This window comes from Dioscorea cayenensis, chromosome 18, assembly GCF_009730915.1.
Source record: "Dioscorea cayenensis subsp. rotundata cultivar TDr96_F1 chromosome 18, TDr96_F1_v2_PseudoChromosome.rev07_lg8_w22 25.fasta, whole genome shotgun sequence".
Classification (NCBI taxonomy): Eukaryota; Viridiplantae; Streptophyta; class Magnoliopsida; order Dioscoreales; family Dioscoreaceae; genus Dioscorea; species Dioscorea cayenensis.
Window position 1 is genome coordinate 21,778,087 of NC_052488.1, and position 15,302 is coordinate 21,793,388.

At 31.1% G+C, this 15,302-nt stretch overlaps 2 protein-coding genes and 1 long non-coding RNA gene across 7 annotated transcripts; 1 reads left to right on the forward strand and 2 right to left on the reverse strand.

Annotated features, from left to right (window-relative positions):
* Positions 1 to 2,083, forward strand: LOC120282331. 3 transcript variants are annotated; one of them, XR_005542946.1, is made up of 4 exons: positions 1 to 30; positions 200 to 548; positions 1,101 to 1,759; positions 1,986 to 2,083. It is a non-coding gene; the product is annotated as an uncharacterized LOC120282331 (long non-coding RNA). The 3 variants fall into 3 exon arrangements; XR_005542944.1 differs by lacking the exon at positions 1,986 to 2,083 and having other exon boundaries at positions 1,101 to 1,979; XR_005542945.1 differs by lacking the exon at positions 1,986 to 2,083 and having other exon boundaries at positions 1,119 to 1,979.
* A 5,508-nt stretch (positions 2,084 to 7,591) lies between these two features.
* Positions 7,592 to 9,656, reverse strand: LOC120281775 (protein trichome birefringence-like 34). 2 transcript variants are annotated; one of them, XM_039288469.1, is made up of 5 exons: positions 9,123 to 9,653; positions 8,861 to 9,032; positions 8,580 to 8,782; positions 8,340 to 8,498; positions 7,592 to 7,992 (listed from the first exon to the last, which is right to left on the reverse strand). In XM_039288469.1, the coding sequence occupies exons 1-5, from the start codon at positions 9,527 to 9,529 to the stop codon at positions 7,632 to 7,634; spliced, it is 1,302 nt and encodes a 433-aa protein (XP_039144403.1). In that variant the 5' UTR covers positions 9,530 to 9,653; the 3' UTR covers positions 7,592 to 7,631. The 2 variants fall into 2 exon arrangements, with proteins under 2 accessions (XP_039144403.1, XP_039144404.1); XM_039288470.1 differs by lacking the exon at positions 7,592 to 7,992 and adding an exon at positions 8,001 to 8,209 and having other exon boundaries at positions 9,123 to 9,656.
* Positions 9,657 to 12,014: 2,358 nt separating this feature from the next.
* On the reverse strand, positions 12,015 to 14,174 carry LOC120281683 (protein trichome birefringence-like 33). 2 transcript variants are annotated; one of them, XM_039288385.1, is made up of 6 exons: positions 13,964 to 14,174; positions 13,654 to 13,870; positions 13,064 to 13,235; positions 12,763 to 12,962; positions 12,521 to 12,682; positions 12,015 to 12,403 (listed from the first exon to the last, which is right to left on the reverse strand). In XM_039288385.1, exons 1-6 carry the CDS (start codon positions 14,103 to 14,105, stop codon positions 12,052 to 12,054), a joined length of 1,245 nt encoding a protein of 414 aa, XP_039144319.1. In that variant the 5' UTR covers positions 14,106 to 14,174; the 3' UTR covers positions 12,015 to 12,051. The 2 variants fall into 2 exon arrangements, with proteins under 2 accessions (XP_039144319.1, XP_039144318.1); XM_039288384.1 differs by having other exon boundaries at positions 12,015 to 12,406; positions 13,964 to 14,173.
* Between the last annotated feature and the right edge of the window lie 1,128 nt (positions 14,175 to 15,302).

Consider the following 15,302-nt stretch of genomic DNA (forward strand, 5'->3'; position numbering starts at 1 on the left):
CTTTCTGGACATGATTCAAAACTCATTCAGGTACACAATTATTGCTATATGGACCATCCATTCATTCTATGATAAGAATCAAGTTGATTGTTCGAAAAATAAAATAAATAAATGCATGAGGTTGTCTATTTATTCTCCTACTGTAACTTCAGCTGTACATCTTACTATTGATTTATCTTGTTGATACTTCTTTTATCAGCTACTTCTACGAGCTAATCAAGAAACAGATGCACGACATGGAGGTTCGATTCAACATTCACCCTGGCCTTCAACTCAAGAAAGCAGAGTTCATTTGGCTCGGGCTATCTGCATATATTCGTGTTCTAAAAAAAAAGCAATCACGATACAAGGACCTTCTTTTACTATTGAGATTTAAGCTGGCTAAGCATGGTAGGATTGTTGATCCCTTGCCTCACTTGAAATATGCCGTTGATGATTTCCACTCATCAATTTTCTGGAAGATCAAATATTAGAAATTTCATTGGTGGCAACCGTTCTGTAGATACAGTTACAAATTAAAATCTCTAACGGAGTTCTTGATTCCTGATGTGAGTTTTCATATCCATTTATCTTCATTGTCATTATTTCTTACCTTTCAACTTACATTAGCTCAAATGATGTCTGTCAATGGAATTACATCCTTATTATTATGCACTGTCTTCTTTGTTGGAAAATAGTACTTATTTCTTCATGACTGATCTTGTTTAGAAATGAATGATTCACATATTTTTTTTTTTCTAAAAATCTGTCCTTTGGATGGAACCATTTGTGTTTCCAAGCTTTTCAAGGTAAATAATACAGGAGATAAGTAGAGGTGTAGGCTGTTGTTTTTTTTTAGAGGGATTGGTACATAACACTGTACCAGATGCTGACCAAGCACCTCAAAAGGCTCCAAAACAAAGACGTGACCTTAAAGTAACGCATAGGGCGCGGTCAAAGCGCTTCGATTTCCCAAACCCAAGGACCAAGTTTTCTTGATACTAGTTCTTGTGATATATTTATCCATGTGCTTGTTTCTTGCAATGCTCCATTGAATAAATAAAAAAACCTAAGATACCTATTTCTTTGCACATGTTTATGTATTGATATTTGATACGCAGTTTAAGCTATGTCTGCAGAGAACAAGGGAAGGCACACAAGCTCAGGCAGAGGCACATGAAACCGGTGTCAAGTCATGAACAGATGCATAGTTGGGGTTTGATTGGAGTTTTGGAACTATTGCAGCAGTTGTCATCTGGGCTGTGAATGACAGTCCATTAATACCTTGGCTGGGTCGAATTCATTGAATCACAGACTCATCATCCCACACACAGCATGTGTTCTCATTTAATGTATATATATATATATAACTTGGAACCCAGAATTGTCATTAAGTGCAGAACGTCCCCACGTCAGTCCTTCAGTACAACTCCCTGCAGGATTCCCAATTCCACTATATATTTTTTAATATATATATGTGTGTGTGTGTGTGTGTGTATGGATACAAAAATCAAATATGTTATACTTGATACAAACTTTGGAAGTGTATTTTTTTGATTGTGTGTGTGTGCATGATATGCAGGGGCTGTTTTCTCTTGTTGAATATTCCTCTCAGGAGATCAGAAGGGTGGACAGTAAACAGAGTAGTCAGGAAGGAAGGGGTCCAGTGAAGCAGTAGTAAGTATTGTTACTGTTGTATTCTCATGAACAAAAGAAAGGACGTCAGGATGGTATCAAAGAGTACGGTGCCAGATGACTTTCAGGGTGACTCTCTTCAAAGGTCTTATAGTTTTTTTTCTCTCACTTTGGCTCAACTCCACCCAACGTGCAATACTCTTTTAGAGTGCTAGTTTTTTTATATATTATATATTATATATTATATTGAGATTATTATCTTCATCTCCAAGGGCCAATGTAATTAAACATTTTGTTGTGCCACGGAATATCTGAGTGGGTTATTTCATTTTGGATTTATCTCATTATTTTATGTACATCATATGTTTCAGTGAACGGATGACAAAAATTGATTGACAAACGCATTTTGGATGGGAAAGACGATAAATGAACTTTTTAGGGGACTGTTTGGGAGCTAGTTTCTGTTCAATTTTTGGGGGACAAAATAAAGACTGGCTTCCTGAAATTCTTTATTTTTGTAATTTGAATTTAAGTTTTTAGTCTATTAATACTGATTTTTTTTTTTTTTAAGATTATTTGTGACTCTATGATTTTAATTCATACAAAATAAAAACATATATAAATATATTAAAACATTAACTCAAAATAGATATATATGTACACTTCAGAGTTATTTGTCTATTTTATCAAAGTAGAGATATATACATATTTAAAAATATTAAATCAAGTTAGACAAACATATTACCCATCATTGTGGGTGTTGAATGCATTTCCAAAAGCTATCCAGCCTTCTTTGCTCCGGATTTATGTACGGTGATGATTTCTTCACAAAATCATGCTAAGCTAAATGGAAAATAATTCTAAAGCATCTAAATTTAATAGCTTATTTTATTAGAAGAAGATGAATGGCTCTTTGATTTTAAGATAACATTGATATTTATCCACATCTTCAGTGAACTAAACAAACCAACAAAGATAGGAGAATAAAGTAACCAATAAAACCATATGAAAACAGTAAAAAAATCTTTGAACATTCAAGGCATTTTAATGGAGAAGTGTGCCCAGAAGCGTTTACACTGTCACAGCCATGTGATATTCATTACTACCTTTGATGTATTTTTGCCATAATTTATGTGCCAATGACATTCTTCAATGCACACAATAAATTTAAAGTTTTCAACCCAGTATAACTTTTAAACTACAGCATTAAATAATGTCTCTGTAAAGCAAGAAAAACATAGAGAAAAAAATAAAAAACAAAAAGTGAAAATTTCCATTCTTTCCTTCAAAACAAAAGAAGAAACAAACAAAGATAAATTCAAGAAATAAAAAAAAGAAGAAGAAGAAGAAGAAGGAGAAGAACACAAACCAAAACCCAGAGAGAAGTTCTCCATGCATGTGAGAGAGTATGAAGAAACAGTAATGCTCAGGATAGATAGCGCAATAAGAAATTAAAAACAAGAAGCTTGAAAAAAATAAGAAAAGCTTCAAGTTCTCATCCATGGCGCTATCCCTCCTGAGCTTCACTGGTTCTCCATACTAAAATTATGTTTTCTCCAAATGAAAGCAAAACAATGCTTGTGTTGAAGAAGACTTATTAGAGGAAAAACAATAAAGACCTTAGAAAGAAGAGAAAAGAAGAGAAAGTGATGCAAAGGTTATGGTGATATGAGGGTGTATTTATAGGACAAAGACCAGGACAAGAGTTGCATTCTTCAAGGCAATTTTATAAAGGCCTTTTAGACTGATATATAAAGCTCACATGAAGCTGGTGGTTACTTAAAACTTTTTTTTTTTCCTTCTTATTCACCTCAATATAAAAAAAAAATATATATATATATATATATATAAAAGAAAAAAGTAATAGAGATGAGATGAGTCTTCTTTTATCTCTCACAGTGGGGAGAGTCCAGATGGGATGAAGTACCAAATACTAAGAAAAAGACACAAACTTTTTTCCTCTGAACAGTGAACAGTGAGCAGGGGTTTGAAATGGAGATTACAGAAATACCCTTCTAGTGATGTGATTTTGGTTTCCACCAATCATTTCAGCAGCTTGTTGACTGTTCTTGATGTTTGTGCTGGTAATGAAGACTTTTATTTTTCTTTTTTTACTTATTTCTTGACCATTGTCCTTGGTCTTTCTGGCCTTCCATTTTCATGCCATTTTCAGCAGACTCAGAAGGTTTTGGCAGTTCCTCTCAAATCAAACAAATGATTCTGAAAATGATATTGAAATGTTAGAGTTAAGTTGGTGGACATATTTGTGATTTTTTTTTTCTTTCTCTTTGGCTTTTAGTTAAGGATCTATTCTTAGATAAATAAACACATACAGTATGATAAATTAAAAATATATTTAAATCATTTTTTCTCTTATTATCCAAAAAATTAATACAAGAAATGCATTTATAACAACATATACATCCGTAAAAAGTGTTAGTTGTGGACATTAATTATACTTAATGAAGGAGTAGCAAGTTTATGTACTTATTTACTAACGTCTTTTAACGAGTCTTTCTCACTTCTTTATCTTCCTTCTCTGCCGACTTCCTTCTCAATTTTTCTTATCATTCTTTCTATTTTTTTAATTTTTACTTTAATATTTAAAATTAATAAAAATAATTATTACCTTTGGCAACACCATTCTACTATCAAACACCTTTAACAAAATCTAATATCACTATGTAAATATACACATACACAAATATATATATATATATATATATATATATATATATATATATATATATATATAAACATAATAATTTGCAGACGTTTGTAAATAATCCACAAATTATAAAAAATTTAAAAAAAAATAAAATAAAAAATAAAAAAAACTAACAGGTGAATAATAACATCAACATCTATGAACATGTGTAAATGAAGCGCATGTATATATAGACACAGAACACTCATAATACATGAACTAACTTTGTTTTTAATTTAGATAACATACCTTGGAGATATAATACATATAATATTAAAATTAATAAATTATATTTAAAAATTTTAATATAAATAATTTATTAATTTTAATATAATTATTTATATTATATAGACGCGGGAAATGTGAATAGGGACTTGTGCCCTTTTCTCCCCCCGTTCGTTCCGCGCCCGGCACTGACTTCTTGTAGCAGTGGCATGCACTTTTACCTCGAAGCCCTCCCCACGAATTAACCATGCGCCACCTTGCATTCATTAACCCCCAAATCCAACCCCCATGCTCGAAGGTTACTCTTGTCTTTTCACTCCCATAATTTATGGATCCTGTCAGTCTTGTGGGCCTTTTCATTTTGGTTGGGCCTGGGCCTGCATAATTTTTTTTCATTAATAAAACTATCTCTCTTTCTTTTCCTTTTTTTCTTTTAATTGTTTCGAGGATGGAATTTATATATTTTACATGAATTATTACATAGTTTTGAGGTTGTATCTTGAGGTAAATATTGAGAAATACTACTCCCTCCATTTCTTTTTAATTGTCATATTTTAGAGTTTTTCTCTGTTATTTTTTATTTGTCACATTAAAAACTTTATGTAGTATTAAATAATTTTTTTCAAATTTACTCTTTAATTTAATGTACTTGTACAATTTTCAATAAAACAAAATCAAGTAAACATTAAATTATATTCTCAACTAGTGGAGTTTTAAATAGGGGTAATTTTGTAAAGTAATATATTTTTTTATAAAATATAGGTAATCAACTAATTTTAATAATTTTTTTTAATCCGTGTGAATTAGTTAAATATGACAATTAAAAAGGAACGGAGGTGTATATACTCCCTCCGTTCCTTTTTAATTGTCACGTTTTTGGAGCTCTTCTTTGTTTCTTTTTATTTGTCACATTAGAAACTTTGTACAGCATTAAATAATTTTTTTTTCAAATTTACCCTTTCATTTAATGTACTTGTATAATTTTTAATAAATTAAAATCAACTAAGCATTAAGTTATATTGTCTACTAGTGGGGTTTTAAATATGGATAGTTTTGAAAAGTAATGGATTTTTTTATAAAATATAGATAATTAATTAATTTTAATTAATTTTTTTTAATCAACATGAATTAGTTAAATGTGCCAACTAAAAAGTAACTGAAAGGAGTATATATATATATAATTAATGAGTTGCCAATAATTGGGCAATTTAATTTGGGTTGGTGGGATTCAGTGAGAGAATAAAAGCCCAGTCTGATTCTGATATGCTATTTCTTAGCAGTAGCTGTGAACACACTCTCAATTTTCCAATTAATTCCATGGGTCCCACTTCCCAGTTTTTACTGACTAGCTATTTACTTCACTTACTCCATTATATTTTACCATTTATTATTATTATTTTATAATAATAAATAATAAATAAATAAGGTACATTTCCTGGGCCTTAATCAGGCCCAGTCCATGTAGATCTGATTACTAAGCACTAGGCAAAGCTTTTCTTTTCATTTTACTAGTATTTATTTATGAGCCATTCGCCAAATTTTGCTTATAATGTTCAAATCACTAATAATTTAATATAGATTAAGATAAAGTAAAATAGTGAAATTGAATATGTGTGTGTATACGTCAAGTTCAATGAAGTTATAATATGGTTTAATTAACTTAACTGTTTGGTATCCGTATCAAACACAATACTATATTTTATAATTATTAGTTCATAGAGGATATATTATTATATAATATTTCTCAATTAAGTTTCACCAAAATCTACATTCTTTTATATGGCAATTCTTATGTACATTTATCTTATATGCAATTATTTTTATGGTTAATATAAATTTAATAATTAAATAATTTATATTTTACATTGTAAAGTTAAGAATTTGCAAGATAGTTTGAGAGTCAAGTATAATGGGTTTAATTAGTCTTTCAGTTATATGACTAATTCTTGAAACAAAAATGTTTAATTTTATGTAATGATCTAGAAAATATAATTAAGAACAAAAAAAAAAATTAAGTATAAATACTTCAATAACAAATTGATTTTTTTTATAATATAAGAGTAATTTTTATATCATCATTTAGACGAATTAAAAACAAAAAATAGACTCAAACACACAGCATTAAACAAACACCCAAACTTAGATCAGCTATAAAAATTAAATAAAATAAAAGAGAAAGATGAAAAATCAACAAAGGGAGGCATGCAAAAAAACTCTTTTTCAAAAAGAAAAAAAGAAAAAGAAAAACTCTTACTTGAAGGTAAATCATAACACATCCACTTGTTTACAAGAAGTTGGAGCATCATTTCAAACAAAGATACATAGCTTTCTAATTTGTGATTAATGAGAGACATATACTGCAAACCATACAAAGGATCAAGTACATTCTAAGAAACACCAACAATTTCAAAAGTCATACAAATTTTTTCAAACTAGAAAGTCTTCTACCAAACAAAAAGGGTAAGAAGATGTTATTGTTCCACATCAAATAAGGTCCCAATGGGCTTTCTTTGCAACCTGGCTTGCCTTAGACTGCACTCCATCTAAAAACAAGCTTGGCTGTCACTATTCAACCACTCTCTTTATCTTCAATTTGATGACAATAACAACTTGAAAAAAGTCTCAATTATTATGTAATAATATACCTTTATTTTGTTTAGTTTCTAAAATAGATGAAGTTGATGGAGGTTCAGGAAGCAAAGTGTCTATTTCTTTAAGCAGAGTAACATGCTCAAGCTTCCTGATTTGATGCTTCTCTCTTGATTCGTACTGTGAGCTGTCCATTAAATTTAATCTTAAGAACATCATTGAGGACTTCTTTTCTTAGAGTAACAGTAGAGGAGTTGACAATGTTGATTAATTTAGATTTGTTTAGGTTAACGAACTGTTAATTAATTGAGTAGATCATGTCTATAAGCTCATATATCATCACAATAAATCAATTTGATTGATCCAATTGGGAAGTCAAATGTTACATTACAGACACATTTCATTACAGACATCCATTTGGACTTTCCCTTTAATGTAAAATTTGACACCAAAAAACCAATATCGACAACATCTTGTGACAAAAAAAGGAAGCAAATCACTCCTCTGCATGCTTTGAGAAAATGTGAGCGTAAAGAAGCTCGTTCCAAACATCTGGGACACCCGGAAGGCACCAATGAGTACAATCGGAATAGCTACTTGGATTTGCAAGCTGTTCTTCAGATAAAGTATCCCAGAATTTTCTATATATCGACGGGTGTCCATCTTTCCGAAACTCAGAGAGATGAGTTATATTAAGGAACTGTATATTTACACCTTTCCTTTGCAGTTGATTAATGACACTTCCTGCAATCTGCATGATGTCAAAATCTTGTCCTCTGCCATTGTAATTGACATTTCGGATAGGCTGAGTCTCATTATAACAATTCTGAAAACTATCCTCACCCAAACTTTCGCCCCTGCCAAACATAAATATCGAATTGCTTAAACTTATTCTTTACATAAATCAGTAACAAGTGAATGATCAGAAATTAGCACACATGTTTCCAATTCATTGTCTACTGCATCATGTAAATTTGAATCAGTAAATCGAATACATAATTTTAATTACCACCAAAATGTTACTAATTGATTTCTGATCAGTGATTAGCATGCACAATTCCAACTCAATGTACACTGCATAATGCAAATTTGAAATCAGAAAATGGACTTCACACATTTACCATAAAAAATTAAAAATTGTTACCACTAGTTAATTTTTTTTTTTTTTTTAATCAAATCAGATGCTTGGAGTGTGTCATCTTACCAAGCATGAGTAGGGGACAAGCTCATGAAATATAACTCCTTCTTATGAAGTCTCACATTGTCCTGCAACCATTGTGACCAAGTCTTCAGGGCTATCTCAAATCCTTTTATCATCTCAACCTCATCGTAAACTTGCACTTTATCATCAAATGAACCATGCCTAACAAATTACATTGCATTTCCCTTTAGGCAGTCAAAACACTCGGTAATCACAAGAAGAAAAATGCACTTCTATACTTACAAGATCTTCATCTTCATCCTAGGCTTCTTCCACCATAGATAAGAGTTGAAAATCAAAATGTCGGCATTGGCATAGTGCCTGGCATGTGTCTCAACTGCCCCGGCACGAAACATTCTATTAGATACCCGATGTTTCACTGGATCATCACAGTTTGATTCCAGCAACAAAGGAGCCCAATAAAAGTCTACTGTCGCATTGTATTTCTGCAATAATCCTATATAATCATAACATGTTTCATCATAATTCTAATTATACGCATTACAAATGACAACAAAATTCACCTTAGCATTGAAAGACAGAGTTGAACCATTGTAATTCATGGACTTCTCATAAACAGGGATAGAGGATTCCAAAAGACAAACCATTGAAACCCATTGATTCCGATTGAGAGAATCACCAACAAAAACCATTCTTTTGTCTCTGAGCCTTTCTAGCAACTTAGTTGAATTGAAGCTACACAACCAGAATAACAGCAATTAAGATACCATGAATCCTGATTAACATAGAACTAAATAAAAACCAAGATTGAATTTTTAAGCAAACCTGGGAAGATTGCATTGGTTTGGTTGCCACTTCCACTTCTGATAGCTCGTATCATTCCTCCCATACTTATCACAACCAATCTCGTCATGGATGTAGGGGCAGAGGAGACCGGAGTAAAGAGGATGGGTGGAGCTATCATCATAGACCCAGCGGCCGGAGAAGAGGTTGCACTTCTCAGTTGAGGAGGAATTCCGGAGAGTAGAAAGGACGGGTTTGGGGGCACTGATGGTTTTCTCAATTGAGGAGGAATTCCGGGGAGTAGAAAGGACGGGTTTTGGGGCATTAATGGCGGTGAGGGAGAGGGTGAGGATGAGGGCGAAGACAGCGACGATGGCGATGAGAGAGTTGAAGTGGGCTCTGAGACCCCATGCCCAGTGGAAGGCGAGGTGGTGAGGCTTCTTGGCCATTGCTCCACCTCGTCTCTGTATCTCTGAATCACCGACGAGGTGAGCTTAAGAAGGAGAAGGAGAAGGAGAAGGAGAAGGAGGAGGGGTCAATGGAGGTGGGAGAAGGTGGTGGTGGGGTCTTGGCTCGTTTCATTGGAGAAAATTATTTGAAATTTATTTTGGGTTTGTTTGCATATATATATATTCATCATTGCTTACATATATATATATATAATATATATAGATATATATATTTCTGGTAAATAAAAACTTATCAAATTAAGTAAGAATTTTGAGGAAAAAGACGATAAATTGTCTCGTCAAGTATATAAATAACCAAAACTATGTTCTTTTGATAAAAAAAAAAAAGTATATATATATTTAAATGAATTATTATAAATTTTAGAATTTATATATGAATAAAATATTTTTTTTATTTTTAAGAAAATAGCTTTTTTTATATATATAAGCCTTTGAATATCCTATTAACACATTGAAAAATTTAAAATTAATATTTTTATAAAACTTGGATTAATCACAGCTTTATTAAGAAGGAGAAGAACGGTTACAATTGGGTAGGACAGTACAAAACGGAAAAAAAACAAAATCAAGTAAAAAAGCAAAAGTAACAAACTACTACATTATACCTGGTGAAATAATTGCTATTTAATGAGAGAGAGAGTGTGTGTGTGTATTTGTGTGTTTTATATATTTTATGATAAAAACATTTTTAACAAATATAAATTGTTTTATGTCTACATAATAAATATTTTTGGGAAGAGTGACAATTTTGTTATTTTTATATGATTTTTTTCCTTAAAGTCAAATTTAGGGGGTTTATAAAAAGAAAGCACTCTTTCTAATTAGATTATTATTGTTAGTAATTGTGGATAAATGAACTCACGCTGGATTTTGTTTTTATTTATTCTGTTGTTATTTAAAATTTTTCCATATTTCATTTCTTCTTTAATGTAATGTTATTATATTGGCCAAACCTTAGATTTTGAATTAAGAAATTTTGAGGTACTAAAATAAAAGAATGGCCTTTTTTTTGGGTCAAAAAACAAACGTGGTCCACTTGAGAAGGTGCAGATATACCCACCGATTATATATATATTATTGTTTAGCTCTTAAAACTTTCAATTGTATTAATTAAATCCCAAATTTTCAATTTTGGCAATGTGATCTTTTGTCAACTAATTCAAACTTTCAAGATCATGATTCAAAATTAAAATTAAAAACTATAGCAATAATATATATATATATATATATATATATATAAATCCGAGAAGCTTATAAGAAGTGTGTCCAAGGGGCAAAACAATCCACCCATGTACCTTCATCCGGTTGACATCACTGTATTCAGGGACGGAACCAGGACTTGATGGTAGATGGGGCTGAAGCCTAAAGGCAAAACAAAAAAATAAAATAAAAAGTAAAAAAATATTCTAAACAAAATAATTATTTTAATGAAGAATAATGTGCTAATATAACCAAAATTTGAATATACATATTAAAAAAATATAAAGTATAATTTAAAATTTTGTTATTACCGATAGAAAATATATGAGATTTTCAATAATTCAACTAATAAAAATACATCTCAAGTTTATATATATTTTTTTAAATATGGTAATATTGACCCTCCTCACTACAAACAACCAAACTATTGTTTATAAAAAAAACTTTTGTTGTTTCACTCTAACATATATGTATATATGTTAGGCCTCATGATCAATTCAAACTTTTTTTAAATTACTAAAATTTGTATATAAGATTTATTTTATTAAAATTTTGAAATAATAGTAATTTTTAAATTTAAAAATAAAATGTGGAAAAAATGCAAAATTTGTATATAAGATTTATTTTATTATAATTTGAAATAATAGTAATTTTTAAATTAAAAAATAAAATGTGAAAAAAATGCACCAAGTGGGATTTGAACTTGGGTGGATCAAAAAATCCCAAACCTTATGGGTAAACCAACTAATCACTCAAGCACACCCACACTCCACACTTTAATATTTCCAAATATTGTATTTTACATAAAATTAAGTATAGAAAAATCGAAAACCACAAAATCTTATATTGTTTAAAAAGTATTTTGTCTGCTAGCCCCCCCTTGGTTCCGCCCCTGACTGTATTCATCACAAGCAATTAAAGTTTGACAAATCAAACCTTAAACCATGCAACCAGTTACACTAATTAAACTTTAAACCATACAATTAGTACCACTAGACCAAAAGGTTTTTTTAGTAAGCAATAATATTAATCATGTAATTTATTCAAAAAATATCTAATAATAATAATACATAAATGGAAGGTTTTATACTTACAAATACAGACCATAAGAGAGGCCTATAAAAAGTATTCTCGCTGGAAATATAATTCATTTTCTGCCAGAAATAACAGAAGAATATTTCACTTTTTAAGAGATAATAAATTAACCAAATTTGCTGTTTTCATGCAAATTACATGAACTATAATAAACACAGATAAAATTCCATGAAAAATAAATAAATAAACAAATTAAATCAAAAAGTTCATTTCAATTGCTTTTGTCCAGGAAAGAAAAGCTCAGTATACAAGAGTTCATTCCAAGTGTCCTGAAGACCAGGCAAACACCAATGAGTACAATCAGCATAACTCTTTGGATTAGCAATCTGTTCAGCAGTCAATGGATTCCATTGTTTCTTATGAATTGAAGTGTGTGCATCTTTTCTGTACTCTGATAACTGAGTTATATTCAGCACACTAATTCCCACCTTTGACTTCTTAAACACTTGCTTAATTACCTCCATTATCTTCTTGCTTGAGCTTCCCCAGTAATTTACATCCTTAATTGGAGTTGTTTCTTTGTAACAATTCCCATCTTTCTCACCTCCCCATCCCTCACTACTGCATATCAAATCAATTTAATATATGTTCAAATCCATATTTTTCAAATTAACCGATGTAGGACTATTGGTTACTCGAATAAATAAATGATGAACATTAAAGTTCTCTTAGTACCTTTCATGAGTGGGAGACATGGTAGCGAAGAAGACTCTGTTTTGATGAGGATCTAAGTTTTTCTCCAACCATCTCACTACCCTTCTCAATGCCAACTTATAAGCATCCTCAGTTTCCATCAATGTGATGTTGTTCTTCATCTCATCTCCAAAAGAACCTCTTCTGCAATGTAATTTTTTGAGTTTATAAAGGTGACTAAAAATAGGATTTGATCGAATGGATAATAGTGTGAGAAGTTTTACAGTATCTTCATCTTCTGGCCAGTCATCCACCAAAGATAAGTATTGAAAACAAAGATATCAACTCCTTTCCAATGTTTTGCATGTTTGTTGATTGATCCTGCTCTGACTATTCTGTCTGTGATTCTATGCACAACAGCATCATCAGAGTTGGATTCTACCAAGAAGGGTGCCCAGTAGAACTCAATGGAAGCATTGTAATTCTGAGCAAATTAAACAAAAAAGTGATTAATTAAATTATTATTAAGCTTTTTACATTAGATATATAACCATTATGTATGTATGTATGTATGTATGTATATACCTTGGCTTTGAAGACTGTGAGTGAGTCAATGGTTTCAAATGATTTGGAGTTCTCTGGGATTACTCTGTGAAGAAGGCAAACCATAGAGACAAATTGGCCTCTGTTTAAAGAGTCCCCTATAAACATCATCCTCTTTCCTCGTAGCATTTCAAGCATGAATGTGGCATTAAAACTGTAATTTTCAGCCAAGTATTAGATCTAATTAGTTCCTAGTAATTCAAAAATTTTCTTTTTAATCCTTGAATGGTGTGTAAGCCAATTTGTCATCCAATAATTACAATTCATATATGAAAACAGAGTAAAGTAAAGAAAATTTACTGAATTTTATATTAAGCTAGTGCATCTCACATGTCAAGGATGTCAATAAAAACTAAAATTTTTGTTTATAGTTCTTGTCTCATGCATTATCCTTCAGACAAATAAAAAAATCCAACTACTATATATATAATTAGCTTGAAGTCAAAACAGGTTGATAATCACAAGAAGAATGGCAAGCATTCAGATCTAATTCAATATAAACCCATAAAACTTTGATATAATAATCACAATTAAACTAATTAATGATAAAAAGAAAAACATCAAAACTGAACCTGGGAAGAGAACATCCATGAGGTTGCCATCTCCAATGTTGATATCCTTTATCAGGACGTCCATGAGCTTGACATGTTAACTGAGGTTGAATATAAGGACATTCATTTTCTTCATACTGAGGTCTTGTATCTTCATCATAAACCCACTCGCCGGAAAACAAGTCACAGCCCGTTTCCGCCGCCTTTTCGACCACCTTTTGCTCAAACTCATCCTTCTCTACATCACAATTACTCAATTTAGCTTCAACCAAATAAATACACATGCACATATATATATATATATATATATATTGGTTGTAATAATTCATACCTTGTTCTAATGGAGGTTGTCTAAGGATGCAAAGGAAGTCTTGGCTATAGATGATGACCAGAAAAAAGATGAAGAATAAGATTAGGAAATATGAAGAATAAGAGGTCTTTCTAATGGAGATTGAAGATGAAGGAGACTTCATTTTGGTTGTGGGAGAAGAGGTTGAGTTCAACAAGGACTTGGTCTTAAAAATTGAAAGGGAGTGGTTGTAAATGCAAGCAATATATATATATATAATAAATATAAAGGTTAGCTATCAAAAGAATAGTGTGACAAAAGAATCTATGGCCCAGCCAGCATCAATGTTTTAACTTGTATATCATGGAGAATGAATTATCAATTGAATTCATTGGTTTTTAAGTTTGATAAATTAGATCATAATGTTTATTTTGAGTTGAAGATTGTGATGAGATGAAGCTTGAATGGGTTTTCATTAATTGAACATTTTGTACACAAGAAAGAAAGGAAAGGTGCTGGAATGTTAGTAATGGTTGGTCTCAGTTGTTTGGTGTTGAGTGAGGGCCATCATAATGCCACCATAAAGGGTTAACTGTACAAGTTCCTTATGTTTTTTTGGGGTGAAATTTTTGTGTAATTTGTTTATTTGTTTGTTAGTTGTTTTTTATTTATTAAAAAATTGTTATTTACTAAATGAAGGTCAGGTGATGAAATTAGAAAATAATCATTTGGAGTGAACTCAAAGTTTTACTAAAAGAGATATATCATAATACCTCATTTATCAAGTGCTAATGATATTAAGGATCTTTTTTTATGAAACTGGGTGGTTCCTTCAGTTATTCAGTATGCTTTTTTTTGTGTGTGTGTGGTTATTAAACTGTAAGAAAACAATTGAAGAAAGTAAAGGTAATGCATGTATGTCCTAGATATTGGTTTTATTTTTATTTTATTTTAACAAATCTGATTTATTTATTTTTATAAGGTAAAGGGAAGATACAAGCAATAGCATAAGGATGGATGGAGGGTTGTGATTGATGGAATGGGAAATGACAAATGAGAGCTTCTAAATGCCTTTTAGTGGGCTAGTGGAAGAAAGAGAGCTTTGGTAGTGTTTGATAGGTGGTGGGTAATAGAAAAGAGAATAATTGATGAATTTGGTGCTCCATCACTATCAGTATCAACACTTTGGAAAGTAGCTTTTCTCCAAACATAATGGCCATCAATAATCACATTTAGCCATTTCTCATATAAATTAAATTAAGCTTATGATGCACTGGGAGTTGCTTTTGCTTGCAAGTTCAAATGCTCTCTTTTATCAATGATGTTATTTTGGCTTACAACTAAACATATGAGGTCTTTTTATGGCAACTAATGATTTAAC